General features: G+C 50.7%; 1 protein-coding gene across 4 annotated transcripts in view; it reads left to right on the top strand.

The window, feature by feature from the left end:
• TRAPPC9 (trafficking protein particle complex subunit 9) overlaps window positions 1–18,273 on the top strand; it is a 509,122-nt gene that overhangs the window by 108,896 nt on the left and 381,953 nt on the right. For all 4 annotated transcript variants that reach the window (XM_027077960.1, XM_027132545.1, XM_027077959.1 and 1 more), the window contains 3 exons: window positions 5,501–5,646; window positions 13,108–13,193; window positions 16,343–16,469. In XM_027077960.1, coding sequence (XP_026933761.1) covers window positions 5,501–5,646; window positions 13,108–13,193; window positions 16,343–16,469 — 359 coding nt within the window. The remainder of the gene's footprint in view (window positions 1–5,500; window positions 5,647–13,107; window positions 13,194–16,342; window positions 16,470–18,273) is intronic.

Here is an 18,273-nt window from a genome sequence, read left to right as displayed (position 1 = left end):
TGATGCCAGAGGGGGTTGGGTACACCCAGCTCTCCCAGAGGACAGAGCAGTGTGGTCCAAACATGCAGCTCTGCTGTGGACTGTGTCCCCCCAAAATTCATCTGCCAATGACCTGACCCCAGTGGGATGATATTTGGAGGTGAGGCCTTTGGGGGCTGATTAGGTTTAGATGGGGTCACGAGGATGGGGCCCCCATGATGGGATTAGTGCCCTTATAAGGAGATGAAGGGACCAGAGCTCTTTCTCTTCTCCACATGAGGATGCAGTGACCATGTCTGTGAGCCAGGGAGAGGGCCCTCAGCAGAACCCGATCATGCCGGCACACTGGTCTCAGACTTCAGCCTCCAGACTGTGAGAGATGAGTATTGTTGTTTAAGATGCCTGGACGATGGTATTCTGTTAGAGCAGCCTGAGCTAAGACAAGCAGTCTAATACAGCAGTCTGGACTGTCCCAGCCATACGTAGTGTAATGGATGGACTGTTTATACATCAAGCACTCCTTCATGAAGGTGATTTCTCGTAAGTCAGCTTTTGGCAAGAGTCAGGCAGCAGCGAATTCAAAGTTATATTCTCAGGAGAAAAAAAAGGGTGATGGTAGGTGCTCTGTGATGCTGACTGAGGGTGGCAGACCCATATTACTGGTGTTCAGTCAGGACCTGGAGCAGGGTAGGTGACTTTGTGTGGAATGGTTGTGTTCACACTGCGTGTGGGATTGTTGCTCTGTCACACAATCAGTGTTCCTCGTCTCTCTCTGGAGAGGGCTGACACAGTACCCATGGACCCAGCCAATGTTTTTTCTTAGAAAACTAGTCTGGGACTATTTTAATGTTCTAACCAAATGTTTCAAGGACCTATGCCTGGAAAACATGGACTTAATGTTTAAGTCAGTTTAATTCAAAACAAAAATTCAAGTCAGTCATTGCAAGACACCCCCTGTAGCTATAGGAAGGGCTTTGAAGACCGAAGCTCCTGAAAAATGTCCATATTCATGAGTAAATGATCAGACTTGCTGAATAGAATTGTTAGACATGAGCTAATTTAATGTTAGTGGTGCCTCATATTTATACTTCTGGTTTTGGAAGAGATGAGTGGAGCCTTTTTTTTCTGGTGAGGACTTTCCTTGTTTTTGACAATAAAGGCATTTCATCAATTTATAGGAAAATATTTACTTGTTCTGTGTAGCATGGGAGCATGAACTGGGTTCACCCAAAAGTTGTGTGCAATTTAATTTTAAAAAGGGCCAATGTAGATCCCTGTTTTAATTCTGTTCTGAAATTCAACTAATCAGATATTTATAGAGTGCCTAAGATGTGCTTGGCTCAATGCTAAGGGCCAGGGACTCAGTGATGGTCAACATGCCAAGATCCCATGTGCCAGGAGACTGCCAAACCCATATCCGTTACTACTGTCCAGAGTTAAAGCAGAGGGAAGTTCATGTTACTCCTTACAGAATTCACAAAAACAATAATGTACGCAAAAGCCACTAATAATCCTGTAGATTGTTCACACGCTACAAGTCGTGAATTATTAAAGAAGAAATTGGGGTAGAGTTTAGATGCCATTTACAGGAAACCAGTGGGTCTTTAATTTGGGGTGAGACGGGGGTGGGGTGGGGATGAACTGATTGTTTCTTTGATGAGCTGACCTTGAGCTTCAGCCTGGCAGAGCGCCAGGGTGGATGAGGCTGCTTTAATTGATAAGGATCGAAACCCTCCAGTCAGGATGAGCTTGGAGTCGTTTTGAGTGGCCTTGGTACTTTTAAAACTCCAGCTTTTAAGTTAATTGTAGTTGAGGAAGGATTTCAGGTGTTTATTCAAAAAGGGGCTTAGAGGCCACGCTATCAGGGCAGTTTTTCTTGGTTTGTGAAGCAGGGCAAGGCCAGCCTCCCGGATGCCCATCAGGATGCGGCTCCGTGATCTCACCAGGTTCACAGCCACGTCCTGAATCTTCTGTCTCACTTGATGTAATCGCCAGGCCCATAACCTCCTTACAAATTCCTCAAACCTGAGCTTCTCGAAGAAAATGAGAAATGTGTGGTGTCAATGGGGAGTCCGAGCGGGAAGCCTTGCACCACTGCCCTGGCTGGCGTAGTGGGTCCTCTCCAGCTGTCTCCGTCATGCCCGGACTTGAGACAGTGGATGACCTCACGTTGTTCCAAATGTGGAAGGTGTGGCCAGTTTTGGCCATTGCCCATCTGTACAGAGATATCCAGGAGGTTCTTTTTTTTTTAAATAAATTTATTTATTTTATTTTATTTTATTTATTTTTGGCTGCATTGGGTCTTCGTCACTGCACGTGGGCTTTCTCTAGTTGTGGCGAGCAAGGGCTACTCTTTGTTGTGGTGTGCGGGCATCTCATTGCGGTGGCTTCTCTTGTTGCAGAGCGTGGGCTCTAGGCACGCGGGCTTCAGTAGTTGTGGCGCGTGGGCTCAGTAGTTGTGGCTCGCGGGCTCTAGAGCGCAGGCTCAGTAGTTGTGGCGCATGGGCTTAGTTGCTCCACGGCATGTGGGATCTTCCCGGACCAGGGCTCGAACCCGTGTCCCCTGTGTTGGCAGGTGGATTCTTAACCACTGCGCCACCAGGGAAGCCCCGGGAGGTTCTTAGATATGTCTCCCCTGTGAATAAGCTTGAGGAATTAAAAACCAAGAAAGAAAAAGTGAGCTGTTTTTTCCTGTGTCATTCTTCCCACCAATATGTTTTATATCACTTTCCTAATTAGTGTTCCACCACTGCTTTGCATGGTCCTAATTAGCCACGGTATACTGAGAAGTCAGATTTTAAAATGTCAACTGTTTCCAAGTGGAATCCCTAAAAATAATCCTTGGCTTGGACACTTCATCCCTGGAATTCTGCTTTACTGTTGGCAGCTTCATAAACCAGATATAATATTATTAGTTCCACAGAAATTTATGCTAAATGAATTATATTTCCTCTAGGTCAGGTGCCTTGAATGATTGTTTTTCTGGGTACATTTTATAAACAGACATTTGATGCTAGATTTTGAGTTATAAATGAATGCCATGACTGCTTGTCGGGTTACTTTTCTGGCTGACCACGCCCTCAGAATTCCTCTGCATATTTTAGTAAGCTTTTATGTGATCTGGAATTTCTGTGCTTGTGTACATGATTCCTAGAATCACAGATGACATCTCATTTTTAGGTGGCGACGGTGGCACAGAGTAGAATGCTATTTGTGTTGCAAGAAAATGGTATCATTTTACAGATGAGTAAACTTAAAGGCTCGAGTGGACGGTGCTGGTCTAAGGTTCCCAGGCTGCTCTAACATCACTGGGACCAACACTTCGCTTCTTTGTCCCGGTGCGGTGTTGTGACCTTTGCGCAGGGACTTGGCTCTCTGTGCCTGTAAACGAGTGTTGTTTTAGGGAGGAAAGAGAAAGGCTTTTGTGCACCTGCTAGGTGACAGGCACTATTACAGGTGCTTGACGCATGTTAACTCAGTCCTCAAAGTACCCTGCGAAGGTACGAAGGTTTCTGCTTCAGACCACTCCCCTTCTCTGCCTGAGTTTGGAATCAGCAGAAAGAAGCGTCTGTCTCAGGTGGATGGCAGTGGCTCAGGGCTGTCCACCTGTGCCCCAGCCTCTGGCAGAGCCGGGTGACGGTGTGCTTTTTCGTGAGACAGGCTCTGTTCCGTCCGTGCAGAGAGCAGGACTGAATACGTGCTCTCGGCAGGGCCTGAGAGGTGCACACGCTGGTTCTCCTTCCAAATTCACCACCTCCCTTGGGAGGAGTGAGGGTGGGCAGGAGCGAGGTTAGGACCACGACCCTAAGGATGTCCCTCTTCATGGAAACATGGAACCGGGGAAAGGAGGTGTCCTCCTTCTGCAGAGCATTATCAGGTGCCGATTATTTTTCCTATTTCATAAGTGAGAGGGTTGAGGTCCAGGGAGATGAAGCCATCTGTGCCCGTTGCCCAGCTGGTAGGTCCTTCAGACTACAGTCAGGTCTGTGTCTGTTGAAGCTGCTTCTCAGGAGCAGGCGAATCCCCCGGGTTGGATGTGGTGGGTGTTAGATGCACATCAGACGTGGCATCTCGGCCAGTGTGAAGGCTTGCCCACCCTCGTCCCAGTGCAGCGCAGCTGGTATTTTTTGAATGTGCACAAAGGGCTGGGATTTGCAACTGTTAGGGATAAACTGCTTAGCCTTAAATATACGGTTTTGGAAGATTTGGAAGCTGAGGTTGAAATCCAGCTTTTGGGAGTTTATTCATGCAACATTTATCGAGAGCTCTGCATTGAAGTATTGCACCAGTACTGGAGAGGCAAATGGGGCCCTGGGTACCCCTGTCCTTGGAAAGCTCACAACTGAACTGCAACAAATAGAAAACAAAGTGATTCTGATCCCGCACGAGAAGAGCATGCCGGAGGGGTCTGCAATGACAAGAAGAGTCAGAGAAGGTGTGCAAGATACAACCCTTGTTGAAGGGCTTTGGTGTGCAAGCACCGTCTGCTTCCTTGCATCGTTGTGGGCATAGGTGGGAGTCACGCGCGTGACCCTCACTCTCCCGGGGCCGGGCTCGGGGAGCTGTCAGTGACGGTTGAGTGAGTTGGGGTTGCCTGTGTGCCGGGTAGGGTTGCCCTAGATGGCTGGGAGTCCTTCAGCTGAGAAAGGCGTGATTTTGTGGATTCCGTGAGGGGTCTCTATAGGGTATATATATATATATATATATATATATAGATAGATATAGATATAGATATAGATACAGATATAGGTATAGATGTAGATATAGATATAGTCAGTTATAGGTTAGCCTGTGCTGTGGCAGAGAAATTATCCCTAAAATCTCAGAAAAATTAGCCCTCACTGCAACCCAGATTTAAGTCCCACTCACACAGAGTCTGATACCATTTGGGCAGTGAGTTCTCCAGGGTGGCTGGCCTCCCTGAGGTTACTCAGTGATCCACGCCACGTCCACCTGCGGCCTTACAGAGGAAGGGAGAGAGCTGGAGGCCAGCGCACCGCTTCAAGTGGTTTGTCTCCCTTGAGGGACGTGCGCTGTTTCCCCTCGCCACCCTCCGGCCTTACCTCCTGCAAAGGGGCTGCAGATGGGGAGGGAGGAGCAGTAAGGGTCCCGCCCACCTTCCAGCCCTTCCCCAACCCTGTCCCTTCAGCCTCAGGCCTCAGGGCTTTCCAGACCCTGAGCCCTGTCTTGCCCAGCTGCTCCCAAGGGAGGTCACAGGTGCTGGGGTTGAAGGGTGTACTGTCTCCTGCTGTCACCAGTTTCCAGCGGCCCCTCTGGCCGCAGTGCAGTGGCCCAGGGGCGTGGCTGCTGCCCGGCGTGGACGTCTTCTCTCCCTGGGATGGTCTGGAGCGGTTGTGTGCAGCCTTCTTCCGCTTCGTTCTGTGAAATTGAGTACTCTTCCTCCCCTCAGTTTATCTGCTGCTTGATTTACTGTCGTTCTCACATCCGATGCCTGGTCGTATTTACGCTGAACCCAAGCGAACAGGCAGCTGAAGTATTTTTGTTCCCTTTGGAACCACAGGCATGTGAAACTGTTGAACCTTCCTGCCAGCCTCCGGCCACAGAAAATGAAAAGCTTGCTGGGCCAGAGCGTGTCGACCAAGAGCCCCTTCATCTACTCACCGATCATCGCACACAACCGTGGGGAGGAGCGGAACAGGAAAATAGGTAGGCCGCCCATGCTGGCTTGCTGGCTGTGCTCTGCTGCCCAGCTCCTGGTGGCTCATCTAGATTTTAAAGCTTGAGACTTGACTGCAGTTCATTCGTGCACGTGTGTATATACCCTCATCCAGGTTTATTCAGTTTGCTGCCTTAGCCAGGCCATTGCCTATAGACCTGACTTTTTGATATCTATTTCGTAAAAGGCAGTTTTTGTGGAAGTTCTAGAAACCAGAAGACCTCTGTTATCTGAGACTTATGTAAACTACAGAAGAGAGGTACTAGGAGATTAGGGTGATTTCCCAAGGCCTGGAGTAACTTCGGAGTCATCAAAGGAGATTAAAGGTTGACTTATGTTCAGGACTGACTGGGGCATAAGGACCTCGTAGCATTTTCCCCTTTGAACGCTGACAGCGCTTGTTTTGTAGCGCACTAACGATCGCCACTTCGGAGATGCCTGGTGACTCAGCAAGGGGAGATGAGATGGTCTTGGGGTTGACCGGGAGCGGAACACGCGTTCCTGAGAATCTCCAGTGTGCCCTTCTGTGTGCTCGGCTCCCCGGCCATGTCCCAGCCCACGGCCACACCTCTCCTTCCTCACCGCGGACCCCAGGGCTCCCTCCGTGTCCTTCCCAAAGCCTGGCCGTGCTGCAGGCCTCATTCCTGGCCAGCTTTCCCCTCCTCGGGCCCCTCGCATTTTGAGATCGTGGTGCCTGCAAGTCGCAGTGACAGAGTTAAAGGACTGAGAGGCCCGTCACTGGTTGGGGTTTCGGTAGAAGTCGTGCGAAGCTTTTGCAAGTCAGCGCTCGCTTCTCCTTCTGTCCTTTTTCCTCCTTTAACTTCTTAGCCCTGATGTAGGCGAAGGCGTCCTGACCTCATGAGGCCCTTCTTCCCAGGATGCACGTGTCCTGTCACGCCCCGTAGCCGGGTGGCGGGCTCTCCTGACAGCGCCAGCCACGCTCTTTCTGCCTTTCCCGCTCACCTCCCACCTTTCCACTCGTGGCCCTCGGCTCCAGCCACACGGCTGCTTTCTGTTCTTTGGACGTGCTGTCTCGTTCCAGTCTCAGGGCTCGCTGCGCCTCTGCCTAGAGCTCACCTCCTGCCCACTTCGCTCACTCTGCGGGCCCCGCTCAGAGAGGCTGCCTCTGACCCGCACCTCATGGGCCACTTCTCCCCACTCTCCCCTCACTGCCGGTTGCCCTTCACAGCACCTAGATGCGTCCCTCTGTTTATGTTCCTGTCCTCCCCGTCTCCCCCTGCTAGAACAGTGTGGAGTGAATGAAGGAGTGGGGTGGATGGTGTGACCCCATTTTACAGACAAGGAAGCTGAGCTTCAGGATGGGTAACTGCACAGCAGAGCCTTTGCCCCGTACCGTGGAGCTCAAGGCCAGGCACGACGCACAGCCCATAACCTCCGTGGAGATTCCTTACACTCACGCCAGCAGGAGAGTTTCTTGGAGTCTATGAAGATCTCATAAAAAACCTCATTCACAAGTATTAAACCCCTGCACACCTTGAAAAATGAGTGTTTCTAAGCTGTTCCCTAAGACGAGGGCATGGTGAGGGCAGGAGTGCTAAAGCGCCCCCGTGCTTTCTGGTAATGCTCACCACTTCTTTGATTCAAGTTGTGCTTTGTATAATGCTGTCACATTTTAGCTCAGTTAGTTTTCCTAGTAGTTTTGGAGGAAGTAATTTTTACCTCCCTTTTCCAGATGAAGAAGCAAACTCAGAGAAATGAGAAACTCCCAATTTTTCAGATCAAGTGTGCTGTTCTAACCAGGGCCCTCCAGCTTTCCCTAATGTGTGCAGCACGCCTGGCATGGGCCTCAGTCAGTGATAACACACAGCTGCCCACCTCCCGCATCCTCCAGGTCAGCTTCGACAGCAAGGCAGTGTAATACCCGGGAAGTTGAATATCCTACCGCTCTGAAACTAGGTCCGCCGCCAGCAGCACCTGGGACTCACCTGTTGAGTTTGGGGAGATCATATGTATGGGACGAGCTGAGACTTAGGAAGGCCTCCCGGGGGCTCAGGAAGCAGAGCTGGCCCAGACGAGCAGGTGGGCTTCTAAGGTGTGGCTCGGAGGGCTCTAGTTAAAACAAGAAAATAAAGGAAGAAATATGGGGTGATGCCCTTAAAAAATAGCATCTGATTGTAAATTCTGGTACATTTCTGAAAGCAGAAGCCCTAAGCATATAGCACGCTACAGCCTCGATGTGCGTGCGTGCGCGCGTGCGTGTCTCTTGGTTCAGTCCTTCATTGGTTCATTGGTTCCTTCTCTCATCCATCAGTGAACTCCCCGAGTTTCCCTGTGTGTGAGGCATGTGGCAGCCCAGCCCTGTGGGTTCTAACGGTGAGAAGTGCAGGCGTGGTCCTTGCTGTCGTGAGGTGTACGTAGAAGTTAGAGGCAAGTGACAGGTAGTAACTAAATATATTTAAAACGACAGATATTGTTTGAACGTTTTCCATTTGCATCCTGGGAAATGATTTTGCTCTTTTGTTCTCACATCCATCACGTAGGCGTGGCTGCCCCTATCACTTATCAGGCATTGTAAGGGTGAAACAAATCAGTGTACACAGATGTATATCGGAGGTCAGGTACCGCCTCTTAGTCCTCTGACCCCTACCCGCCATTCCCCCTGTGCTGCTTGGGCTGAACGTTTCCCTGACTTCCCTGCCAGCCGGCTGCCATGAGGGTCTCCCCGGTGGGGGTGAAGGTGCAGGAGGGCAGGGGCCATTCCACTCCTGGGGGTCCCCTGGGTGGTGGCGGTGGTGGTGGTGCAGGGTGACCACAGCTGTGGCAGCCTGGGCTGCGGTGGTGGCAGTGGCAGGGGCTGTGGCCCCCTCTCCATGGTCCAGCAAAGGGCGAGCAGTAAATGTCCGTGAAAAAGAACGAGTGACCAGCTGCAACTGTTTCCTGGTTGTCAGGGGGGCAGGCCCGCCCCCCGCAGGCACTCTGTTGTGTGAAGGCAAGTCTTTTTTTTTTTTTTACATCTTTATTGGAGTATAATTGCTTTACAATGGTGCGTTAGTTTCTGCTTTATAACAAAGTGAATCAGTTATACATATACATATGTTCCCATATCTCTTCCCTCTTGCGTCTCCCTCCCTCCCACGCTCCCTATCCCACCCCTCTAGGTGGTCACAAAACACTGACCTGCTTTGACATTCTCATTTCAGTCTGTCGATTTTGAAAGACAGCCGCAGCCTCCCTACTGTTTCTCTGCTCTGGAGAGCATGCTGGGGAGTCTGGGAGCAGGGGAGCCGGGGGGACATCGTGGTTGAGCAGGGAGGCCGGGTCCCGGGCTGCTCCAGCGCATGTTGGCGAGCAGTGCGCGTCTGCCAGTGCGGGTGCCTCCTTTGATCTCTTTGGAGGTGTGGGGGGCTGGGGCTTGTTCCAGTCCGAGTCTCACTGTTTCTTGATGGTGGGCAGGTCACTTTCTGGGCCCCTTTTCCCCTGGGTGGACCTGGACCTGTCATTACAGAGTTAATGAGGCTTGTCTCTTCGACCTCCTAGGAGTCTCTGGCTGGTCTTTTTGGATCTCGTTAGGGTTGATGATAAGCTTTCTCCCCTAAAGGACATTTTAGGAAACTTTCACCCATTTTGTTTAGAGAAACTTCCAGAGACGATTTGGGGGACTGGAAGAGTGAGACTCCTTCCCAGGACCAGCTGCATGATTTGTGGGGCCCCCTTGTTCAAAAATTATGAGGAAATTGGAGACAGGGACAGCGTTAAGCAGAATGTGGCCCCGAGCCTGGCACAGTGTGGCTGCAGGGTCACTGCCCATGCAGCTGGCCTTTCCTCTTGATTTTCTTCCTCTCTGATCTTCAGAAACTGCTGAGGCTTCCTTTTATGAAAAGAACACCCTGCATCTGCTGCAGAGGGCTTCCACCTTATCCAGCGATTCTCATGACCGTGTGATGCTGCAAGTGTTGTGTTCCCAACTTACAGATGAGAACATTACAACCGAGTGATTGTAAATTCCTGCCCTAGGTCAGGTAGCTAGTAAGGACAGAGCTCAGGCTATGTCCATGGTTTGTGACTCAAAGCCCAGGGACCTTTTCCTTTAAATACGGCTCCTCATAACAGTGAGAAAGAAGCACCTGTTCATCTGGGCTGAGGACAAATCCAGTGGATGATGCAAGACTTCTGGGGATATAACAGAAACTTCAGCCAAGATGCATGTTGTTTGTTGAAGGCCCATGGGTACGAACATGTAATTTATATTCTGTGGCTTCTAATATCTTTTTAGCAACAGACTCATCAGCGAGAACCTGCCTGGAGGTTTGAAGAATCGCACGTCTTTAACCTAGAATCCCAATCTCTATAAATGAACCTTATAATTGGGGGAGTTATCACAGCAAGGGGCACAGAATATTAGAGAAGAAGAAACCCTTGAGGCAGTTCCTGAGACGACCATTTTCCACGCTATCTTGGAATAATTTATCAGTCTTTCCATCTGTGTGTTGCTAGCATCTCTGTCGTCCGAGTTAGACTCCACGCCGAGGTGATGGCTGTACATGTCCTGAGCCTAATTTGTGCCAGGACTTGGTGGTGGAGCTGGGCTTCTCGCCCGGCTCGACAGCTGCCCCGGAGGAGACTTGGTGGCCTGGCCAGGCCGGAGCTGTCAGATGGCCTTGGGCTGCCGCCGGGCCTCCCTGGGCTGCAGTTGTGCCGTCTACAGAGACCGGGCGCCAGAAGCTCACGAGGAGGATTCTTCTGAGGGTCAAGTGAGATAATGTTCTGAAGCATCCAGCAGCCTTTCTCAGAAGGCTGTGAGCAGCGCTGTGTGCACTGTCCAAGGTGCTGGGGACGCCGTGAGGAATCAGGAGCGCCACCCGCCAGATGGGTCCAGCCAGTGTGGTGGAAAGAGAGGAGCTTGTCAACAGAAGCCACCGAAAGATGTTGTTTGTCCACGGCTAAGAACACACATGGGGGCTGTGCAATACAGTGTGCAGAGGGCCCGATACAGAGGGTGTTTCATAGCCTTCGATGCTGTTCCTTCCTGTGGTTTCTGGGACAAAATATCGAGGAAGGGGCCCCACCGTGTGCTTCTTTTTGTTTTTTGGTGTTTTTTTTTGCAATATGCGGGCCTCTCACTGCTTTGGCCTCTCCCGTTGCGGAGCACAGGCTCCGGACGCACAGGCTCAGCAGCCATGGCTCACGGGCCCAGCCGCTCCGCGGCATGTGGGATCTTCCTGGACCGGGGCATGAATCTGTGTCCCCTGCATCGGCAGGCGGACTCGCAACCACTGCGCCACCAGGGAAGCCCCCACCGTGTGCTTTGACACACTAAGGCTTAGGAAGGAGATGATCTCCTCTCAGACAAATAACTATTCCTGTAATCAGGGATTTATCTTAGGTTTACCTTTAGTGACTAGGACTGTGCAAGTATAAACGATTCCTTTCAGAACCCCAGGAAAATGAATTTTGAAATGATGGTTATTTGACCGTGGTAGAGAAGACAAACAGTTCCTTCGTTATCAGGCATAGCAAGCTGTTAAAACAAATGACATTTTCATTGGCAGTGAGGAAGGGCTGGGGTGCTGGCCGCTGAGGCAGTGATGGGCTCAGTGATGCCGCTGAAGATGGGGGTGGGAGCACCGTGTCTCTGCAGAAGGACTTCTGTGACCCCTCCCTCCCGCAGAGGTTCTCAGCCTGAGGCTGGGTGAAGAGAGGTGGGTTTCTGGAGCCAACGGGGGGAGAGCAGCAGCCTGGGAGCAGCAGAGGCTTTGGGGCCAGGCACACGGAGATTGGACTCGGCTGCCTCATTCATTAGGGCCATCGATGGTGGACGGTTCAGTGTTCCTTGCTGGTGAATGGGGGTGATACGTGCTCTGCTGACTGCTTCACTGTATTGTCAAGAGGCTCAAATGGGTACCTGCTTGTGCAAGCATTTTGAAAACTAACTCACCTGGTGGGCTCCTTCTTCACTGCATGCAATTTCAGGATGCCATAGGTTTGGTGCAACCTGTCTTAGTCTCTGTTCAGGGGACCTGGGGTGAAGTGTTTGGGAAAAATGGTGTCTTTATGAAAGCCTGTGAAAGCTGAAGAATTCTAATCAGTAAATCTTAGTGTCTACTGTAGAAAAAACCCTTTAACCACCACTGTCCAGTCTAGATACTTCTCTGAGTTCAAAGACCTGGGCTTGAATCCCTGCTGCCCCACTTACTGGCTGTCTGATTCCCAGCACATTTATTAACCTCTTTGGACCTTGAGTACCTGCCTTGTAACAGTGGGATTGTAATATCTACCTCACCAGGTCATTATGAAGAGTAAGAGACAGCCTTCCAAGGGCTGGACAGTACCTCCTGCCCAACACGTGTTACTTGGTTCTGAAGCCCCTTCCAGTTTGCCTAATGGAGACTCTTAAGGGGAGGAGAGGGCAGTGGAGTGGGGATGGGGACCGTATTACTTTTCTTTTGTGTGTAACAGATGACCACCAATTTAGTGGCTTAAAGAACACAAGTTTATTTTCTCACTGTTACTGTCATGAGTCCAGCATGTGTTAGCTAGGTCCTCTGCTCAGAGTCTTGTAGGCTGAAATCCAGGTGTCAGGTGGGGCTGTGTTCTCATCTGGAGGCTCAACTGGGAAGGATCTGTTTCCAGTCTCCCTCAGGTTCTTCATCCATTCCTTGTGGTTGTAGGACTGACGTCTCTGTTCTCTTGCTGGCTGTCAGCTGGACCACTTTCAGCTCATAGCAGCCGTTCTTGGGTCCTGGCCACATGGCCTCCTCCGTGCATCCTCTCATGCTCTGAATCTTTTCATTCAGGATGGGTATGTTCCCTTCCAAGGGCTCACCTGAGTAGGCCAGGCTCTCCTAGGATAATCTCCCATTGATTAAGTCAAGGCCTACTGCTTGGGGGCCTTCATCACATATGGAAGCCCCCTTCCCCTTTGTTATATAACATAGCCTATCATCATCTCCACACTCAGGGGTAGAGGATGACACAGCATGTACACCAGGGGCCGGGAGTCTCGGGGGTTATCTCAGAATTCTGCCTCCCGTAGATGTTGGACTGCAGCTGACCTGGGAGTGGACAGGGAGGAGAAGCCACCGTCTTCTCTCACAAACTTAGGGAGGGGAAAGGGAAACCACGCTATGTGCCACTTAAAATTGACTAGAGTGCCACCTTCCTAAGTAACAGCCTCTGGGCCCGCAAAGGTCTGTGTGACGTATGGCTCTACACCAAGAATAGTGCTGTCTGGATTGATTCCAGTTTCGTGCAGCTGCGCTTGGCACTGAGGGAGGGAAGCATCAGTCACAAGGCATCCAAGTGGCAGGGATGATGTGCTTTGCATTGCAGAAAGGTAGCAGTAAAATAGCTTTAAACTGTGTATCTCAGGATGATCGCAGTGCCCACTGCTTCAGTGGAAAAATAAATTGCCAGGGAGTAATCTGAAACCATGTGAAATGTGCAGAAACACCAGCTAAAACGTGGACTCTTCTGTGTGTATGTATTTCTAGATTTCCAGTGGGTTCAAGGAGATGTGTGTGAAGTTCAGCTGATGGTATATAACCCAATGCCGTTTGAACTCCGAGTTGAAAACATGGTATGTATCATGAATCATTTGACCCTTTTGGGCTAGACATCAACTTACCATTAAAATAAGTTTTTTACTTAATATTTCAGGCATACTGCCTACAATCTATGTCTGTTTTTTTCACTGTTGTGGCCTCTCCCGTTGCGGAGCACAGGCTCTGGACGCGCAGGCTCAGCAGCCATGGCTCACGGGCCCAGCCGCTCCGCAGCATGTGGGATCTTCCCGGACCGGAGCATGAACCCGTGTCCCCTGCATCGGCAGGCGGACTCTCAACCACTGCGCCACCAGGGAAACCCTGTGTCTGTTTTTAATATTTGTTTTGCCAAAGATTATAATCTTCTTGTGAGTGAAGACTACATCTTGACATTCCCATGTCTTTAGTGCATGGTACGCAGTGAGACGTGTGAGTCAATGAACAGAGATATCTCGGATTTGAACATACACAGAGCTTAGTTGATTGCATATAAGATTTGAAATAATTATATTGAAATTTACATGAGATTAGCAAGGTTACAAACCCTGTATTGAGTCCACCACTCAATATCACTGTTACTGCACTACTACAAGATGATAAGATGATCAAGGCCTACGGGAAGAGCGAGCTCTTTATTCGTAAGAGAATAAACGGCTACACTGCTAATGCGAAGTTTCCCTTGGGTTTGAAATCTGATGTTCCGTTTCTGTGTTTGTGTACGGCGTTAGAGGCTCACCTTTTGCAGCGCTGTCCATTGGAACTGCTCCCCTAATTCTGCAGTGAGCGGGAAGGAGATTCATACGGCTCACCAAGCTAGACCTAGTGTTTCCAGAGTGGAGCCCTCCGCCATCGGGTGGATTCCAGTCCTCAAGTCTTCTCTATGCTTACTATTGTATAGAACCACTTTGTAAATTTTCGGCATTGTGTGAAGGATGGTGCTGAGCTGGGCGATGCCTTCCTTTGGGGTTTTATGACTCATTTTCAGGGTGGGAGGTGGGCTGTCCGTACAGGTGTCCTGCTGAGGGCCCGTGCCACGCGTCAGGCCTGGCCTCTGCCGTGACCTTGGTCAGAGCCGTCGTGGGGTGCATGAGGGGCTGCAGGAGCTGCGTGGAGAGTTAGGGGAGGCCCCACTGAGGACACAGGGTGAGTGGGAGCTCAGAGGCAGACTGGGAGTTATTGAAGATGATGTTTAGGCCTCCGGTGTGAGACATGGTTTTCCCAAATCTGTTGCAGCTCTTAGAAATTCAGCTGAATATTAAGCTTACCACCCTGAGGTCACTCCAAGAATGACCTGTAAGGATGAGTGTTCCCTCCTCCTCCGGTTGCACAAGAATGTGCCAACCTTAGGGTTTAGCTCTTGGTCAGGCCCTTTAGTGACTTTCTGTCTCTTGGCCTAAACCAGGAATAATAGTTGTTTAGAGAATTTCCCCCAAAGTGCTTAAAGTATCATATGCTTGCTATTCTTTCTTATACATATTTTTAGTCTTAAAAAGAAGCTTTCATTTACATCTGGCTGAAAAGTAATATGTGCTTTTTATAAAAAATGAGGAAGAACAAAGAATAAAATAAGTTACTACTAGGAGATAGCCCACAAATCATGTTCGGAATTTAAAAATTAAATTATGGAATATTTCAAGCATATGAAATGTTACAGGGAATAATAAGCCCTTGTACATCCACCATTCACATTTAGCAAATGCTCACAGTTGGCCGTGTTTGCTTTAGGTATTTTAAAAAGAAATCAAATGCCAATATATTTTGCCTGGAGACAATAGCCATCTAATTGGTTTCTCTGCTTCCATTCTTGGCCACTACATCTGTTTCACACATGGTTAGATCATTTCATGCTTTTGCTCAGACTCTGGGCGCAGATGTGCTCATTGTTATTGGAGAGCCTTTGCTTCTGGGTACTTTCTGTAGACAGGGTTAGGAAAAGTCTGCATGCATGCACACATAGACACGTGCTTACACACGTACCTACATGCATACACCTGCACGTGTGTGTACATACATATACATGTGCCCTTAGACATGCATATACACAATACAGGTACAGACTTCACACATCTGACTTCACAGCCATCCCTCCAATTCTAGTCCGTCTCCGTAGGGTCCTTCTCACCTTCCTGCCTTCTACATCAGCGTCCTTCCCTCCAGTGGGAGAACCTGGGCGCACAGCAACATTAGCACGCTTCTCAGCTGCTTGCTCCTGGGATAGACCTAAAAGAGTTTCAGGATTGCTTCGACCATAGCACTGCAGAAAACAACCCCCCTGGGAAGAATCCAGGATCCCTCCTACATTTAGGTCTTCTTTAATGTATCTCAGCCATCTTCTGTAGATTTCAGCGCGGGAATCTCACAGACCACTCATTAGACTTATTCCAAGATAGGGGATGTTTTTGGTCTCTTGTTAATGGTATTTGTAATATTTTATTTTCTAATATGTTTTGTTTAGTGCTAGATTATAGAAATAATTTTGCTTTTTTAATACTGACTTTGTTACTTGGCTAAGTGCCCTTGTTAGTTCAGTTTTCCTCGTAGGTTCCACAGTTTTTGTGTGTGTGAATAATTGTTTTCATGCCGTTTCTTTCTTCTCTTGGCTGTTGTGCTGGATGGGGCCTCTGTTACAGTGTTGAGGAGAAGGTCCTGAGCGCGGAGAGGTCCTGCAATCATGGGGCAGCTCCTGGAGGCCAGGGAGCCTGTCTCGTTCGCCGTCAAGCATACGGCCGGGTGCTTAGTGAGATGAACTGGTAATTCACAGAGGCACTGGTGGAAGGATATTAACTGATGATCTATTTCCACACTTCATGTTTTTCATTTTGTTTCTAAATAAAATATTTTATTTTTTCTTTTCATTTACATTCCAACTTGGTAAAACAAGAAAGCAGAACAAATATTAAAAATACATCAAGCGGGGCTAATATTAAAGATGGAATTGTTGTTCAGGCACCCACAGTGCTGTCCACTTTGAGATTGTTTTGTGTTCATTGCACTTTGAGGACATCTCTACAATTCCCTGTGGACTTTTATAAGAGCCGCTTATGAGCCTTTTCCTTCTGAGAGTCCCGGGGCTCTCCTGTGGGCGAGGCACGATGCTTGGGGGCCGATCGGGACCGACCAAGAGCGGTGGCTTTGGGATTGGGTTAGGGCCGTGCTCATTGCCGTCCTCTGTCACCTGCTCCAGGGGCTGCTCACGAGTGGAGTTGAGTTTGAATCTCTCCCCGCGGCGCTCTCCCTCCCGGCTGAGTCTGGTCTTTACCCAGTGACGCTTGTTGGGGTCCCGCAGACGACGGGGACGATTGCTGTGAATGGTAAGTAGGTTCGGGGGCTGCTGGTTCCTGTGCTGCCCGGCATTCCGGTCTTCGCCCGTTAACAGGTCACGGATGGATGGCGGTGCTTTGGGACACGCCATGAACCATGTAGAGCGTGCGGGATGTGGAGGGCACCCCCCGCGCTCCTGTCTGTCTTCCCCGGAGCCTGCAAACACGCTCCAAGGTTCTCCCACTGCAGTTAAACCCTCTGCCCCCCCGCACCCCGAGCCCACGATTTCCTCTCCCTGTGGCTTCATCTGCTGTCTCTCCTTCCGAGCAGACCTCTTCAGAGAGCTGTCTGGACACGCTGAATCCACTCTTCCACCTCTGTGCTGGTTCTCTAACCCACCGCACCCTGCACATCCAGCCGTCACCTCACAAAAACTGCTGTCACTGAGGCCACTGGCAGTATTTTTCCGGCTAAATCCAGTGCCTACATTTCAGATTTTGTCCAGCTCCACTGCTCAGCAGCCTTGGGCACCGCTGCCTGCCTCCTTCCTGGGTGCGCTCGCCTGGTCACCCTCGCGTCTCTGCTGCCTCTTCTGCCTGTCATCTGGGGCAGTGTCTTCTGCAGACACTTCTTCTTCAGCCCGACCCTTCAATCTGCACCCAGCTCTGTCCTTCCCTCCCTCCCTCCTGCTTCCCCTTGCCTCTCCTCCCTCCCCCACCCCCTCCCGCCCTTCCTCTCTCCTCCCCTCCTTTCTCCACCTGCTGTCTCTCGGCAGCCCCATCAGAGTCATCTGCTTTCCTGGCTTCAGGTCCCATCTCCATGCTGCTGATTCCCAGGGCCACGTCTCCTGTCCAGACCCCTTTCCTGGACCTGCACATCCAGCCACTTCCCACCCATCTTCTTGGCTGTCTCGTGGGCACGTCACATACAGCATGTCCCAGCCGGAGCCCGTCACCTCATCCCCCAAGCTCCCCCTCCTGCCGTGGTCCTGTCCCAGCGAGGGCGTTGCCGTCTGGCCAGTTTCCCTGCCCAGGCACTGGGAGTCATCCTTCCCTTCTCCTGTTCCTCCTCACTGCCCCCTACCACATTGACCGTGTCATCCGCACCCTCTCCACCTCCACAGCCGCGCTGGTCTGACAGAACAGGACCCTCTTCTAGAGTTTGTCACAGAAGCATCAGGACTGGTGTTTCTGCCCTCACTCTTTCCATATTGCAGCCACGTGACCTTTCCACAGGGCAAGTGGAAGTCTTAGCACCTTCACCATGCGCTTTCCATCAGGGCTCCATGCCTTACCAGGGCTGTGGAGCCCTGTGTGATTGGGCCCTGCTCATCTCTGCCAGCTCATACGACTCCTGTCCCGGAAACACGCCATGCTTTCCTTCTGTTGGTGTGCCTCCAGACTTGTGACCCTGGTGCTTCTCCAGTGCCTAGCGCAGCCTTCCCTTCCCCCTGGAGATCGTCCTCAGCTCCCCTCCGCTGGCTCGGGCCCTCTCCAGTGCCTAGCCCAGCCTTCCTTTCCCCCTGGAGATCGTCCTCAGCTCCCCTCCGCTGGCTCGGGCCCCTCCTTCACGTCATGGATCGCGGTGGCTTTTTGGCCTTTTCCTTGCCAGCCTGGCTGTATCCTCACACCTGGCACGTAGTAGCTCTTAGCTATTTGGTGGCTGAAAGAACAAACATTCACTGGGAAAGGTGCTCTCTCTCTCGAGCAGAGAGGCAACAGCATCCTAGGTGAGGGTGTGTTGCAGGCAGTGCTGAGATGGGCAGAGCCCTGGCTTGTGGGCAGTGGGGGAGGGGTGACCCAGAACGGGAGGTGGGCGGAGAAGGACTTCTCCTGACGAGTGATCCTGAGGTTT

This window comes from Aethalodelphis obliquidens, unplaced genomic scaffold (assembly GCF_003676395.1).
Source record: "Aethalodelphis obliquidens isolate GAN/ISIS:26980383/991018 unplaced genomic scaffold, ASM367639v1 scaffold41, whole genome shotgun sequence".
In the NCBI taxonomy this organism is placed as follows: Eukaryota; Metazoa; Chordata; class Mammalia; order Artiodactyla; family Delphinidae; genus Aethalodelphis; species Aethalodelphis obliquidens.
The sequence above is the reverse complement of the archived record's forward strand: the minus strand, read 5'-3'. Positions and strand labels throughout refer to the sequence as shown.